The sequence below is a fragment of the Sitophilus oryzae genome, unplaced genomic scaffold (genome assembly GCF_002938485.1).
Source record: "Sitophilus oryzae breed Bouriz unplaced genomic scaffold, Soryzae_2.0 scaffold_1977_pilon_pilon, whole genome shotgun sequence".
Taxonomy (NCBI): Eukaryota; Metazoa; Arthropoda; class Insecta; order Coleoptera; family Curculionidae; genus Sitophilus; species Sitophilus oryzae.
In genome coordinates this window covers 1161588-1179069 of record NW_022146698.1, presented here as the reverse complement: position 1 = coordinate 1179069, position 17482 = coordinate 1161588, and the positions used below count along the sequence as shown (strand labels likewise).

The 17482-nt window shown below is 36.8% G+C and overlaps 2 protein-coding genes across 2 annotated transcripts; both read left to right on the top strand.

Annotated features, from left to right (window-relative positions):
* The first annotated feature begins 560 nt into the window (after positions 1-560).
* Positions 561-1022, top strand: LOC115883755 (piggyBac transposable element-derived protein 4-like). The gene has a single exon (XM_030902164.1). The coding sequence runs from the start codon at positions 561-563 to the stop codon at positions 1020-1022; it is 462 nt and encodes a 153-aa protein (XP_030758024.1).
* Positions 1023-4056: 3034 nt separating this feature from the next.
* LOC115883754 lies at positions 4057-4578 on the top strand. Its single transcript, XM_030902163.1, has one exon. The coding sequence runs from the start codon at positions 4057-4059 to the stop codon at positions 4576-4578; it is 522 nt and encodes a 173-aa protein (XP_030758023.1).
* Positions 4579-17482: the final 12904 nt, after the last annotated feature.

The following is a 17482-nucleotide window of genomic DNA, read 5'->3' as shown; positions in this document are numbered from 1 at the left end:
AATTATGTTTGGTTCGCTCAACCTTTGATTTCCAAGCGGAGAAGAGCTTCAAAAAAGAATATTGTCCTTGATCTACCTGGTCCAAAGGGAGAAGCTAAAACTAAAAATAGTATTAAAGAATTTTGGCACCTTTTTTTTCCTGAAGAACTTATTGAAATAATTTTAGTTAACACAAATAAAAAAATTGAGGTTCCTAAAGCAAAATTCACCGCTGATCAATATTACACACAAGAAACAGACACAACTGAGCTTCTAGCGTTGTTTGGATTACTCTATTTTGCTGGTGTTTTGAAAAACGTCCATCTTTCTTTAACAGATATGTGGTCTGAAAAATTCGATATTGCGATTTTTAGATGTACCATGTCAAAAAACCGCTTCGAATTTTTAATAAATTGTTTACGTTTCGATGATAAAACCACTCGTCCAGAGCGTAAAGCTCTAGATAAATTTGCTCCTATAAGAGAAATATGGGACATATTTATTCAAGGTTGTCAGAATAATTATACTCCTTCAGAGTATTTAACTATAGATAACTGCTCAGAGGAAGATGCCCCTTCAAAATGTATATTCCCAGCAAGCCTGACAAGTATGGTATGAAAGTGATAATGGTGTGCGATGCCAAAACAACGTACATGTGCTCTGCTGTGCCCTATATTGGAAAAGAGCAGCGAGATCCGCAGAATGGGTCAATTCCAACGCAATATGTATTGAAACTGACGGAAAATATTCAGGGTACAAATCGCAATATAACCATGGACAATTGGTTTACCTCGTGTGAATTGACTGAAAAACTACTGGAAAAGGGTTTAACGATGGTTGGAACCCTTCGCAAAAATAAAAGGGAAATACCACCTCAATGTCTGGAAACGAAGCATTCCCAAATTCCGTCATCAGCCTTTGCATTTACTCTTAAAAAGTTGACCCTTGTTTCACATGTCCCAAAACGAAACAAATGCGTTATCCTAATACGTTCCATGCATTCTCACGATAATGTTGACCAAGCTACGAGTAAACCGGAATAATCTTGTTCTATAATAGTACAAAAGCAGGTGTTGATACTTTCGATCAGCTTTGCCATTCAAAGACAGTTGCTAGAAAGACAAGAAGATGGCCACTAAGATATTTTTATGGTATGTTAGATGGGGGAGCAATAAATGCAATGATTTTGTATAAACACAAACATTTTAATGAAATATTTTCCCGATCTACATTTATAAAGTCTTTAGCTGATTTACTATTAAAGGATCACATGAAACAAAGAGCAGCTAATCCCAAACTTTCGAAAAAGTTAAGGCAATCTATTCAAAATTACTTAGGATATCCAGACGAACAACAACCGGTAGCAAATATTCAGAAAGGGCCTCGCCGATGTGATTTCTATCCAAGAAAACGCGATAGAAAAGGGTCTCATGTTTGTGTTCATTGTGCCAAAAATATGTGTGCAGAACATCAGTTCAGCATTTGTGAAGACTGTAAATACTAAACTAATACCCGTTTGTATTTTAGTTTTCTTTTTTTTTAAATATGTGTTAGTTTATGAAGGATACTACAAAAAATTAAACTTTTTTTTTCATCCACCCTGTATACTTTTGTCTTTTTGTTTTAGTTCTCATCTATATTTTATGTTACAAAATAAATGAACTTAACATATTTAGCTTAAAAATTGTTATCACCTTGTTTTTTCTTTACGAAATAAAATACAATAAAATGGGTCGCCCGCGACCCCACCTTGTGGAATTTTTTCTTTTTTTTTTCACCTTGTGGTTCTAGGATTAATGAGTGAAATTAAATGGGACTATATTGAGAAATTAGCAAGTAAACAGCAAAGTTGAGGGTTACATGTGTCTAATAAATTAACTAATGGGTACTCACTGGAAAAGGAAAAATATGAAAGTAAGGACCTTTTGACACGGGACTTAAATTTAAGAACTGAAGCTGCTGAATTTGGTTGAACATCATATAAAAAAACAAGATACTTTTATGCGTGACTGTTTATCTGCTAGAAGCAAGTAAGTCCAAACAATATTTCAATAATTTTCATTGCTAATAAGAATTTACCCTTTATATATCTTAATTTCAGACTTGAAACAACTCTTCGTTTTCTAGCAACTGGGGAATCTTATAGATCCCTGATGTACAGCACACGTATTCATGAATCAACCATATCCAGATTTGTACCAGAAGTGTGTCATGCTATATACAGGGTGTCCCAGAAATGAGTGCAGATATTTTAAGAGGTGGTAGATCTGGTGAAAATAAACATATTTTCTCTTTACCATTTTTAAAATAAATTGAAAATAACTGAGTTATTTAACTTTGAAAATTTAAAAAAATAATCGCAACATTTTGAGAACCGCCGGCAGGTATTGCCAACTACATCCAATTACCCGGATCAAGCCCGGATTTCAGTTAATTCGACGCACTGTGTTGCCATATGGACAAGGTATTTCACTGGAAAAAAAACTAATTAATAACAATAAACAAAAAAATAGATATTGGGCGCCAGGCATGTACAGAGAAAGAAAAACACAGTTGTATATTACTTAAAACTAATGGCTATATTTATTCATGATGAATTCTGATGGTAAATAGCATTGTACAATTTTAATAATTATTATAGTGGTTAAATACTATTACAAGGCGTAATGTAATGAAACCTAAGATCTAAATCATATTGTAACTACTAAATCGACATAAATGTTCTTAATAATCTAACCACTAAATATAGTCTGTACGATATTATTCAAAATGTACGTTATTAAGCTAAGACTGAAAATTGACTGAAAATCAGAACCTAAATCTACACTTAGCTGTTCTTGAGGCAATCCTGTTTCGAAGAGTAACAGCGTGAGGTGGTCTCGCATCTCTGCACTCGGCCATCAATACAACAAAAGGGGCCAGAATGAGGACACCATGAATTGATACAGCCGTAACTACTAACTGGCTTATAGATGGGAACGAAGCAGCATGGGGCTCAAGCTACATCCACGCTGGGGCACTTTATATGTAAGATAAATCACTCCTGCTGGGGACACTCGTCCACGGGACATCCGTCCATAAGATAATGGTACAAGGGAACACTACCCGTACCTTGGAACACTACTAGGACCTTGGATAATGCCTGTACCTTGGAGATCCGTACTGCAATTACCGTACCGTTTTAGGGTCCGTACCTTGGACCCTAAAAATACGAAACTCTTGTTTAAAATCAAACAAGGTCTAATAAACAAAATGAACCTACCTCGAATTACTTCCGAGGGCTCACTAAATAATAAAGAACATGTCCTTTCTTCCATGTGACATTCTGGAGGACAAAAGAAAAGGGATGCCAACGTGCCAGCAAAATACAAATACAAGTTAGGTTGGGACATCCAAAACTCTACCCTAAAATACGCAGTAATAATAACGAATCAAAAAGATAATATCTCATTTTTACCTGTAACTTCGAAATAGCAGCTGATTCAAATTATACAGCAAGATTTTTATAATTGCAGTTTCTCGAAGCAAGGATTTTTTTGACGGTGACAGTCGGACGGTCAAAGCCAAGTGAAGTTAAGCACGGAGAGAGTTAACAGAAGCGATGTTGACAGCGCTCCACAGAGCGATAACAGGGTTGTATCAAACGATAACAGGGTTGTGGACTAGAGAACGTAAAAATTACGCCAAGCGCGTTAATTAAATTATCCGGCCTGAACGATGGGGAATCCGGTGATGATACGCCAGACATCATATATCATATACAAAGACATGTAACGAACTAAAAACGTTACAAACTTAAAGTGCTCCAGCCAAAAAAAATGGACGTCAACATACATATACCAAATTTATAATTCCAAACTTTATGTATACCTATATGATGTAATATTACGTTTTCTGTTTTTGTAGACACCAGATCGAAAAGATTGGTTGAGTATAGCCGAAGAATTTGATGAATTATGGCAGTTTCCTAATTGCGTTGAAGCTTTAGATGGACGACATATAAAATTTAGAGCACCCATTTCAGCAGGATCTTACTATTACAATTATAAGGGTGATCACTCCATTGTTCTTTTAGCTATGGCAGATGCAAAATACAAATTCATTTACTGTAACGTAGGAGTAAACGGAAGGACAAGTGATTGTGGAGTTTTTAGAGAAAGTGGTTTGTTTAAAGCCATGTCTTCAGGGAATTTACTCTTTCCACTAAATAGACCACTGCCTGGACGAATGTTGGAAGTTCCGTATGTGATTGTGGCAGACGATGCTTTCCCCCTTTCTGCAAGAATAATGAAACCTTTTCCATGTCGTGGGTTAACATATGAACAAAAAGTTTTCAACTACAGGCTTTCCAGAGCTCGTCGAATTATCGAGAGTGCATTTGGAATTTTAGCAAATAGGTTCAAAATTCTTTTAAACCCTATTAATTTAAACGCAGAAAAAGTTGAAATTATTACTTTAGCATGTGTTGCTCTTCATAATTATCTGGCTACAGAAAATTGGAAAAATTACACAGAGATATCTCAAGATAAAATTATAGCAAATTTATTAGAAAAGCTTCCACAACAAGGAAGTAACAGAAGTGTAGGTCTGCACAATTAATACGAGAGGAATTTAAAAATTATTTATTTTTCTTCAAATTGGGAGTGAAGTTCGTTAACCGCTGGGACGTTTTCGTCCTCGGTGAGAAGAGTTGTCACGGTTTCTCGTTTGTCTTCAGCACTTTCCTCTACAACTTCCTGTATGGCGGAATGCGGTTGTTTGTGTGGTGCCACTTCTTCTTTTAAGGCTTGTAACTCTGCTTGGGAAAATACTTTTCTATTAAGAACCGATCTTATTTGGCCTGACAGTTGTTGAGATGTTTTTGGGTTGTGGGGGTAAGTATCGTTCCATATCCTAACTATTTGCGTCCTGTAACCTGTCATTTCGTTTTCGTTTTTCGTGGCAATAAAGTATGCACGTATGAGATTGATATTATCTTCTCTTGACCAGCGCATACGCCTGTTTCGTGTTTGTCGTCCATTAGCGGGGCTTCCTGTATGGTTGCCCAAGCTATCGGTTCGATTTTGATTTTCAAGTCCATCTTCAGGCCGGGCTTTTCCGGTTCGGAGGTGAGCGTCGCCCGTCTCACTCGTTCTTCCTAGGGGCTGGGACTGTCCGCTTGCAGGTGCTGCCCCCGCACCTTCAGCTTCCGAGGCTCGTTGTACTCTTCTCATTTTAAAATGGTATGCGCATTTTATACCTTCTGCCAGGTAGTATTTAGCCGCTCCTAACATGGAGTACAGACGCTATCGGACTACCGCTCCTTACATGGAGATCCGTCGTGTCCTATTATAATGTGTTGGTTAGTTACGGTCCACCCCGGGTATTTTATTTCCCCGGTACCACCCATATCTGGGAGGCATTCCCCTATCCGCCACCTGGGGAGGCACCTGGGAGAGGTCCAACACTACCCCTCCTGCAAGCAGGTTCCAGGCTTATTATTATTATTATTATAGTATTAACTTACCTCATCAGTTCCCATTCCGCTCTTTAATGAATTCACATATTTTCTGTGTTCAGATAGAAAGTTAGTACGAATATTGTTAAACTTGGATTTGATGTCTATTAGAGACACACATGGTCGAATCAGCTTCAATTCTGAATGAATTTGTTCGAGTGCACTATTTCTGGCATATTTGTTTTTGTATTCGATACTTTTTACTGCATATAAACAAGGGTGTTCCCTATAGAGCTCTATAAGCATTTTTACCTGCTGTGCAATTTGACTAAAAGTGCGCGCGCATCAAATTGTATACAATTTAAGCTGGAATATTGTCCCGTGTCAAACGGTCCTAAGACTGTTAAACCCAACTCAGCAAGAGTGTTGGTGATGCGATGACATTCTTAAAGAGTATTTGTAGTCTCCGGAGTTTCATGGTTTTGAACGGACTGTAACTTTTATTAAACAGTTAAGTGATATTTTTGACATATTAAATTCAAGAAATTCGTTTATTAATTCTTAACTAATTACTATATTCGTTTACCTCCGATTACCATTATATATCTCTACGATTTAGCTTACCAAAAAATAAATCGGTAGAGTTTTACACAACATAGTTTAATCAAACAACTATGTTCTCTAAATAACGAGTTCCATTCCTGATAAAGTAGTTAGCATCTATAATGCAGATTTAAGGAAATAACTTTAAATTATTGGCTACTAATTTGACCTTACACATAACTGCATTAAAATTAAAAAAAGCAAGAGGTATAAAAGAACTAATATACCTACCTGCAGTCTTAAGGCCGGTTTACATGCTAGGACTTGTACGTTTTGTCTGATAGGACAAATTTTATCATCTAAAGGCCGGTCCAGACACAACGTCTTATCGTACGACTTATCGCATCAGACAAGTCGTATCATAGGTTGGTTAATTCTTAAAATTGTAATATTTTATTGTTTCAGGTTGAATTAGAATATCAGAGTTTTTCTGCTACCCCATCGACCGGTCGGCCATCTACTCCGACTAGTGATACCGCTACCAGTGTCCTGCTACCTACGCCTACCCGCACATTAAATCGTAAAAAGAAAGCGGCATCAAAAAATAATGAAGCAGACGAAGTTATGCCTAAATTAATAAAAAACTGGAATCTTTGCAGGAAGATTCACACGACCGATTTGAAAAACATGTCGCGGATAGACTTAAAGCACTTCATCCGGATCAACTTAAGTTTGCAATGAAACTGATCTCTGATGTCTTATTTCAGGCAGATATATTGTCCTTAAATAGATATTCCAAAATTATGTCTGAAGACCGACGCCTTTCCCCCCAACAATCTCAGCGAGAAACCAGACAGCAACACTTTAACCAATATGCACCACCTTGTATCACCAATATTGAAGCAAATGGGCAAACTCCAAGTCAAAGATGGAATGAAGGGTATTACGCGGGGAATCAAGGGTATTACGCAGCAGAATTCGGTCAAAAACAGCATGACCAACAGCTACAACTAATTCATGATAAGAATAAGCCCACACCGGCGAAACCAGCTAAAACAAATTTTACTTTTTCTAATATTGCACAGAATCCGTGTTTCACGTCCTTCCATAATCAGCAGCAAACAATACATAGGAGCATCTGTTTGCCGGCACTATCAGCTACTCAATTTACACAATAGTCAAATCCAGAAGAACATCACTCACTAATTGAGATTGGCCAGCAGCAAGTTACTTCAAAGCAGGTATTAGACGACCAAACCCTATTTTCAGAAGAGGACACAGATCCTAATTCCAAAAATATTGTTCAGTATATTGTAAAATTTAACCCCATTGGGGGTGTTTTATAAATAAATAAGAAACGTTATTACTAAATTAATTACCTATAGGTAGTATTTATGTAGGTACCTATTTATTAGAAGAAGTTTTATATTTTTTTACTTTTCGTTTTCAATAATGTTAAATTTTAATTGTATTTTTTTACTTTTCCTTTTTAATAATGTTAAGTTTCAGTTTCTTTTTCATAAAAATATTTTTACTCAGTGATTGCTTGGATATGATAGTGGTAAATTCCAAGTCTTTGTAGCTTCTTCCTGCTGCAAGAAATCTTAACGTGGCACTAAGTCGTTTATGAGGAGAAATGGTTTTTCTCATGCAGGTGTTTTGCCTTTTAATGTACGGAGTAGCAGATTTTAACAAACAGTTGTAAGTTTCAGTGTCCATCCTCAGGTAATTACGCCAATCATCTGGTTCAAGTTCACGTAATAATCTGACATGAGAAAATTTCTGTCGAGAAAAAGAATTTTACGGATAAAAAAAAGAATTTTAAGGATAAAATATAAAAAACATTTGACAAGATTTTGTCGATTGTAATGGTGTTTTGGTATTTTGTTGTTTACAAAAGTATGGAAACATTTTAAATAATATTTTTATTTAAAATTACTTCAGTTAGTGGACAGCCTTAGTGACTTGGTGTAATAGTACTATTTCCAAATACAATGCCGAAGTGCAAGTATTATGCCTTTAACTTTAAACAGAAGTTAGTTGCATTTATCAAAAGGGTGTGAAGCAAATTGATATTTCTAGGCGGCTGGACATCAGAAGGGGTACAGTAAATAAGATTATTAAGCGTTATTTACAAAGAGGGACTGTAGACTCCGCAGATAAAAGTGGAAGACCACGAAAAACTTCCTTAAAAATGGACCACATAATTTTAAGAAAAGCTAGAAGCGACCCAAAAAAATGTGCCTTTAATATTAACAAGGAACTTAAGGAGGAATACTCAGATGTAAACGTTCAGGATGTAGTTCCGTCGCCTACTAAAGGAGAACCTTTATGGTAGACGTGCCGTTAAAAAGCCCTTGTTAACGAAGCGCCACAGAGTGGCAAGATTAAAGTTTGTTAGAGATCACAAAGACTGGACACAAAATCAGTGGGCTTCAGTAGTTTTCAGTGATGAAAGTAAGTTAATTTATTTGGAAGTAATTCTACAGGATATGTGAAAAGGCCTACTGGTCAAAGATTTCACTCAAAGTATTTAATTCCAACTGTCAAACATGGTGGAGGAAACCTGATGGTGTGGGGATGTTTTAGAAAATCTGGTACTGGTCCGTTAGTCAGAATCGATGGGCGTATGGATGCTTAAAAGTATGTTGAGATATTGGAGAGGAACTCGTTGTCATACAAAGATGATCTGCCTTTGTCATGGATTTTCCAACAGGCTGATCATCCTAAGCATACCTCTCGACTTGTGAAGAATTGGCTTTCAAAGGAAAAAATTCGGGTTTTGGATTGGCCTTCTCAATCGCCCGATTTAAATCCCATCGAGAATCTTTGGATGCAGTTAGAAAAGCAAATCAGAAAAAGACAAATCACAAACCGAGAAGATTTATGGGTAGTTTTGCAGGAAGAGTGGCATAAAATTTCAATTGATTATTGTGCAAAGATAATAGACTCGATAGGGAGAAGATGTCAAACAGTCATTAAAGCCAAGGGATGGCCGATTAAGTATTAAAAAAATATTTCAATTATTGATTGAATAATATTTTTTTTTGTGTATACTTTAGAAATGTTTCCATACTTTTGTTAGCCGTTTTTTAGAATAAAAATTTGTGAAAATAAAAATGTATTTTCTAAATATTTCTAAGTGTATACTTATGTTTTTAATGTATGATATTTTATACCCTGTCCCTTAAATTAAAAATAGTATTTTATAAAAAAAATCATAATAATATACATATTATGTACAATATTAAAGGTTTATAAAATGTTTCCATACTTTTGTTCGCCACTGTGTGTATATACAGGGTGGCCCATCGAAAAGGTTCCGCAAGGCATAACGGCCAGGGTAATTTTTTTTCCAGAAAATTCAAAAACACGTCAATTTTGTTTGTGAGGGGGACAACTTTTGCCCCAAAAATGATCGCAAAATCTTCAACCCTCTAAGCGGGGGTGTCATCCCCCAATTTTTTTCAAATGGGAAGGAGGTTAAGTGGTACCGTAATGAAAAGGGCTGTCTATTCTCTATACTTTCCCGCTTCGTTTTTGAAAATCGGTCGATCATTGAGAAAATATGAAGGATTGAAATTTGAAAAGTTTATTTAAACATTTATCAGAGTAAATGATAAGGATAAATTCCTTCGACCAATTTGCTGTTTTTTCTTATTATTTCTAGATGTTTACGCATTTTTTCACTTGCCACAAGGTTGAAAGATCAGGTTAGGTAGAGTGTACTTTCTTTTTGAACGGAGTTAATCGGCACAACTGTCGGTACTGGGCTGAGGACAACCCCAGGGTTTTTCACGAGGTGCACACACAAAAGCCTCAGAAATTGAAAGTGTGGGCTGGTATTTTTAGAAATTCTATTGTGAGTCTTTTTCTAAAATGAATCTAACAGGTGATATGTACTTGGATTTACTGGAAAATACCATCGACCCAGCCCTAACTGACATCATAGAGAACAATCCTGGATACGTTGAAGCAGAACTAATATTTCAACAAGACGGTGCACCACTACATTACTCTCAAAATGTGCGTAATTATTTAAAAAATAACTTTCCCGTTCGGTGGATAAGACGAAGGGGTGCAATTGAGATGGCCTCCCCGGTCACCCGACTAGACTCCTTTAGACTTTTTTCTATGGGGACACATAAAAAGTAAAGTGTATAGCACTCCACCCGCCTCATTAGAAGACCTGCCAAGACGAATTATCGATGTTTGTCGCAAAGTGACCCCGCAAGTTCTTCAGAATGTTCTAGAACGGATTGAAAATAATTTGTTTTACTGTATGGAGGTTGACGGGCAACATTTTCAGCATTTGCTTCATTAAAAAGATAATTTTTTTTAATTAATTCAATTTATGCGTTTTTTGCAAAAAGTACTTTTCAAATTTTAATCTGTCATATTTTCAAAATGACTCGACAGATTTTTAAAAACGAGGTGGAGAAATATAGAGAATAGAAAGCACTTTTCATTGAGACGCCACTTGACCCCCCTTCCCATTTGAAAAAAGTTGGGGTATGACAACCCCGCTTAGAAGGTTGAAGATTTTGCAATCATTTTTGGGGCAAAAGTTGTCTCCCTCACAAACAAAATTGACGTGTTTTTGGATTTTTTGAAAAAAAAATACTCTGGCTGTTATGCCTTGCGGAACGTTTTCGATGGGCCACCCTGTATGTAGTGATTTGTAGGTGTATATATCCTGCTGCTATGTTTGTGGCATTGACTTGTTCCATACACTATTTTGAGTGTTTATATGGAAAATAAAGTATTTATTTTTTATATATTTCTTGTGACCCAAGCTACACATTAGGCCGTATTTATAAAAATGAAGCATTTACTTTCAAGTAATAAGTAGATTATGCACAGAATAGAGAGACAAACAGCAATTAAAAAGGCAATGGCATTTGACAATTTAACATTGTTCGAGGCCAACGAAACATTTAAAAAAAACGACCGAAAATAGTGATAACTTCCACTTAAATCCGGATGATTTTCCTGACAAATTGCCAAAGATAAACACTTTAAACGACGCATACGCCACCGAAAAACATGCGGCGGTGGCAAAACAAAAACTCCTATATTCACATTCAGCCTCAAAAAAGAAATCCCCTTCCTGGACAACGATCGATAGGGAAAAAATCAATGAAACTCTCTATTTCCCCAACTCCAGACCACCAGAATCACTGAGCCAAGAAAAGCTTTCAGGACCTAGCAACTCTTCTTTCAACACATCACATAGCCTCGGAGCTATCCCCAAATCACAATCTACCCCACTTATTATGCCGCCTTCTTTAAGTGCCAAGAGAAATGTACATAAAATAACCTCCGATTTTAATAACTTAATTAAGGAGTCAGAAATGGACCATAATTACCAAATTCCTCCCGATTTTAATAAGCGCTTGCTTAACTTCGTTAAAAATCTCATAACAAATAACACCTCCTAATTCCAATAGGACCAACCCACTACATAACTTAATTGTTATGCAGTGGAACATCAGAAGCGTTCGAGCAAATCGTTCGAATCTGATTGCCCTAGCACACAAATTCAATCCAGACGTAATTATCTTAAATGAGACGTGGCTTCTTCCGACAAACCACATGTACCTCAAAAACTTTAATATCATACGAAATGATCGGAATGATGGCTATGGCGGTCTTGCCAAGTGCGTTAGAAGCAAAGTTCAATACGAAATAATCACTAATCACATTAATCAAACAGTAGACAATTTCCAAACAATAACTATTAAGATTAAAAATATTTTTATAACAAATGTATACTCACCACCGCAACATATCATTAGAAAATTTGACAAACATTCCGAATACCCAAAACTCTAGGTACATTATCATGGGTGATTTCAACGCGCATCATACCTTCTGGGGAAGCGAGAAAAATAATATAAGCGGATCAGTGCTTTATAACTATGTGCAGAACGCGGACCTATCGATTTTAAATGATGGCACAAACACCCGCCTGACAGTTAACTCCCCCAATCCTTTAGACCTTACTATAGTTTCAAACAGCATCGTTCTCAAGTCCAATTGGTCATTAATTCCCGACCCAGGGTTTAGCGACCATTACCCTACGCTGTGTACAATGACGGACAAATCATTATTTGCGAAACACACCAGCTTCATAAAGAGAAATTTCAACTTCAAGCAGGCTGACTGGTCCAAATTCCAAGAGGAAATAAAAAACAAATCAAAAATACTAGATAACGATAACAACTTTGAGAACTTACATAACGCAATTGAATTTGCCACTAACAAAAGCATCCCCGTATTCTCAACGAATAAAACCCATCGTTCAAGCAATGATAAAAGGATGGAGAAATGCAGTGTCCAATTTCAGGAACAACCCCTCTATGGAGAACTTCATACATGCAAAAAAACGATAGCCAAAAGCAGAAAAATGAAACAAAAAAAGAAAAGAATTTCAAGAGTTTTGCGACACTCTAAATAGACAATCAAACATTGCATACATTTGGAAAAAAGTGAAAAATATTGCAGGCAATAATCAACAAACAAACCCATCGACATCTGTAAATATTGACAAAATTATCAAGAAAAATGTCATTACCAACATAACGCCCGATTTTACCTTGATGCATTACGATAACCAAAGCACTAAATTTAGCATGGATGAGCTAAATTACAGCCTCCTAGGAAAAAGTAACTCTGCGCCAGGAATGGACGAGGTCACGTACTCCATGATAGCACACCTCAATAATAAAAGCAAAAGTGCCCTACTTAATATTTATAATAAATGCCTTTCAGGTGAACAGATTCCTTTATCATGGAAGAAATATGTCATCATCCCTATATTAAAACCTAAGGAGTATCTCTTTAAAACAAATTACTAGAGTATACAGAAGGCATTGCCCATTATCCTTTATAAACTCTGAGAAATTAAACCTTCAGATCACTAATGATGCTGGTGATATTGACTAAATAAAATAATTGACTGTCAAGGCAATGACCTATGCTCTACTATTGACTGCTCCTTCTGTCTGCAAAAATGGCAATATATGCATATGGACTAATTTTAATTTCCATTCAATTAATATCCTTGTACAAATTTTCTTATTTCAGTTTGTACTGCCCTTTATAAAGTATCAGCATCTTTTTCAAATAAGTGGCGCCCTTTGGTATGCAGTGTAAGGTATAGGTGGGTATCATATTTTTAGCCAAGTGCAGAAAAAAAGCTTGTTCCCACCGCCTCCGATATAAGAGTAGCCGTTTGCAACATTTTGATTTAAATTTTCAATATAAGGAAAGTTTTTTGTTACAAAGAAAGGATTTTTCAGTATATAGCAGCACGCAAGGTCGGAAGAAGAGAAAGAAGAGAAAACTTAGCTAAAATTTTCTATAATTATTGTTGATAATTGAATTAATTAAAGTATCATATTAATCTATATATAATCTATATATATATATATATATATATATATATATATATATATATATATATATATATATATATATATAAAGTATAAATATATATATATATAAGTATATATATATATATTATATATTATAAAGTAGTATCATATTAATAATTATTATATATATATATATATATATATATATATATATATATATATATATATATATATATATATATATATATATATATATATATATATATATATATATATATATATATATATAGCATATAAATATATATAGAGCAGGTTGATCCACATATGTCGAACACAGCGTGGAATTAATTTCTATATTAGCAGTTCAAGGCAAGAAACTCTTATATAATTTTATTATATACCTAAGAACTGCAAGAAATTTATTTTCCATTATATAATTTGGGCTAACCGAAAAAAGCCTTTATTTACTATCGATAGTTGTGCCTCGGTGGTACGAAAGTACTACCATTGCACGCAGGCCGCTATCTCGCGATGCGGGACTTAATATCTCACCGCAACTTTACGACAAGTCGTGTTTATATACTCTGCGCTGTGCTGGACATATTGTGGAAATACCCAAGCTCACCTGATGATGGGGTAGGGCCCCGAAACCGGTAGTGAGAGCAGGTTGATCCACATTATGTCGAACACAGCGTGGAATTAATTTCTATATTAGCAGTTCAAGGCAAGAAACTCTTATATAATTTTATATATATATATATATATATATATATATATATATATATATATATATATATATATATATATATATATATATATATATATCTATATATATTCTGTATACTTTGAGGACGGTCCCCAAACCCCAAAGAAAATATATATATAACGCATGGATTGAGGACGATATAATCTAGTACACATAAAAAATTATGTACATACTATATGAAATTAAAATTTGTTTTTGGTATGCTTGAGGTATTTGCTATATATAAAGTGTGTTTCCTTTTAGATGGCTCAGGATATTGACGAGCCTCGAACAACACTATCCTCGAAGGGAAGGTCGCAAGGGACATTTCGCAACGCCATTAGGAAAGCCGATTGGTGTATTAAATGTGTCCGAGTAGAATCCAAATAAAATTTCAATTTTTTGTCTGATTGTTATTTTTAACCTCAATATTTTTGTCGAATAATTGTAATTATATGTTAGGTAAAAAAATGCTATGAAAATGTTTTCAAAAAAATACAAAATTTTCCGTATCAAAAAAGGTACAGAGGTTTGTTAAAAATTGTTATTTTTGAAAAAAAAAACCGTAACTTCCGGAAATGGTAAGAGACATCGACGGTGCAGGTTTTACCATCATGTTTCTGACAAAAATTGAGCTCCAGACACCGATATTAGTTTTCGTCTATCTCCAATAGAAATGAGTGTTTCCTTTTAAAAGTGACCAGTTTGGCCCACCCTGTACATTAAATCTAGAAAAGCCTAGTTGGTGTTTTAAAAACGCATCATCTGATTTGGTTTCGTACAATCGACACAATAATTCTTAATGTTGGTCAATTCCAAAGAATATTATTTTTTAAAACATCTATTTTGTTACAGATCCCAGCATATATACCGACATGGTCCGCGGAAGAGTTGGGAGCCATTTTGGGTGAGCAGCATCTTCCGGACACAACCAGGCACACAACACAGAGAAACACGAGGGTCAGGTACACGGAACAGCAAATTCAACAACTAGAGGGCAAATTTCAGATGAACCCGTACCTGTCTCTCCAGAACATACAGTTGACAACTAGAGGGCAAATTTCAGATGAACCCGTACCTGTCTCTCCAGAACAGACAGTTGACAACTAGAGGGCAAATTTCAGATGAACCCGTACCTGTCTCTCCAGAACAGACAGTTGTTGGCGCAGCCGGTGGGTGTCTCTGAGTTCCAGATCAAAATTTTGTGCGAGAACAGAAGGGCCAAGTTGAAGCAGCAATACAAGAGCTACAAAACAGGAACAACAGACAGTTGACAACTAGAGGGCAAATTTCAGATGAACCAGTACCTGTCTTTCCAGAACAGACAGTTGTCAACTAGAGGGCAAATTTCAGATGAACCCGTACCTGTCTCTCCAGAACAGACAGTTGTTGGCGCAGCCGGTGGGTGTCTCTGAGTTCCAGATCAAAATTTCGTTCGAAAACAGGAGGGCCAAGTTGAAGCAGCAAAACAGGAGCAACAAAACAGGAACAACAGACAGTTGACAACTAGAGGGCAAATTTCAGATGAACCAGTACCTGTCTTTCCAGAACATACAGTTGACAACTAAAGGGCAAATTTCAGATGAACCCGTACCTGTCCCTCCAGAACACACAGTTGTTGGCGCAGCCGGTGGGTGTCTCTGAGTTCCAGATCAAAATTTCGTTCGAGAACAGGAGGGCCAAGTTGAAGCAGCAAAACAAGAGCAACAAAACAGGAACAACAGACAGTTGACAACTAGAGGGCAAATTTCAGATGAACCAGTACCTGTCTTTCCAGAACAGACAGTTGACAACTAGAGGGCAAATTTCGGATGAACCCGTACTTGTCTCTCCAGAACAGACAGTTGTTGGCGCAGCCTGTGGGTGTCTGAGTTCCAGATCAAAATTTCGTTCGAGAACAGGAGGGCCAAGTTGAAGCAGCAAAACAAGAGCAACAAAACAGGAACAACAGGCAGTTGACAACTAGAGGGCAAATTTCAGATGAACCGGTACCTGTCTTTCCAGAACATACAGTTGACAACTAGAGGGCAAATTTCAGATGAACCAGTACCTGTCTTTCCAGAACAGACAGTTGACAACTAGAGGGCAAATTTCAGATGAACCCGTACCTGTCTCTCCAGAACAGACAGTTGTTGGCGCAGCCGGTGGGTGTCTCTGAGTTCCAGATCAAAATTTCGTTCGAGAACAGGAGGGCCAAGTTGAAGCAGCAAAACAAGAGCAACAAAACAGGAACAACAGATAGTTGACAACTAGAGGCAAATTTCAGATGAACCAGTACCTGTCTTTCCAGAACAGACAGTTGACAACGCAGGGCAAATGTCTGATAAACCAGATCAAAATTTCGTTCCAGAACAGACAGTTGTTGGAAACAGCAAAACAAGAGCAACAAAGTTCCAGATCAACAGACGAGTTCGAGAACTAGGAGGGCCAATTTCAGCAGCAAAACAGTAGCAACAAAACAGGAACAACAGACAGTTGACAACTAGAGGGCAAATTTCAGATGAACCAGTACCTGTCTTTCCAGAAAGACAGTTGACAACTAGACGGCAAATTTCAGATGAACCAGTACCTGTCTCTCCAGAACAGACAGTTGTTGGCGCAGCCGGTGGCTGTCTCTGAGTTCCAGATCAAAATTTCGTTCGAGAACAGGAGGGCCAAGTTGAAACAGCAAAAAACAAGACAGGCAACAAAACAAATTTCAGATGAACAACAGTCTTTCCAGAACAGACAGTTGACAACTAGAGGTAAAATTTCAGATGAACCAGTACCTGTCTTTCCAGAAAAGACAGTCGACAACTAGAGGGCAAATTTCAGATGAACCCGTACCTGTCTCTCCAGAACAGACAGTTGTTGGCGCAGCCGGTGGCTGTCTCTGAGTTCCAGATCAAAATTTCGTTCGAGAACAGGAGGGCCAAGTTGAAACAGCAAAACAAGAGCAACAAAACAGGAACAACAGACAGTTGACAACTAGAGGGCAAATTTCAGATGAACCAGTACCTGTCTTTCCAGAACAGACAGTTGACAACTAGAGGGCAAATTTCAGATGAACCCGTACCTGTCTCTCCAGAACATACAGTTGACAACTAGAGAGCAAATTTCAGATGAACCAGTACCTGTCTTTCCAGAACAGACAGTTGACAACTAGAGGGCAAATTTCAGATGAACCCGTACCTGTCTCTCCAGAACAGACAGTTGTTGGCGCAGCCGGTGGGTGTCTCTGAGTTCCAGATCAAAATTTCGTTCGAGAACAGGAGGGCCAAGTTGAAGCAGCAAAACAAGAGCAACAAAACAGGAACAACAGACAGTTGACAACTAGAGGGCAAATTTCAGATGAACCAGTACCTGTCTTTCCAGAACAGACAGTTGACAACTAGAGGGCAAATTTCAGATGAACCCGTA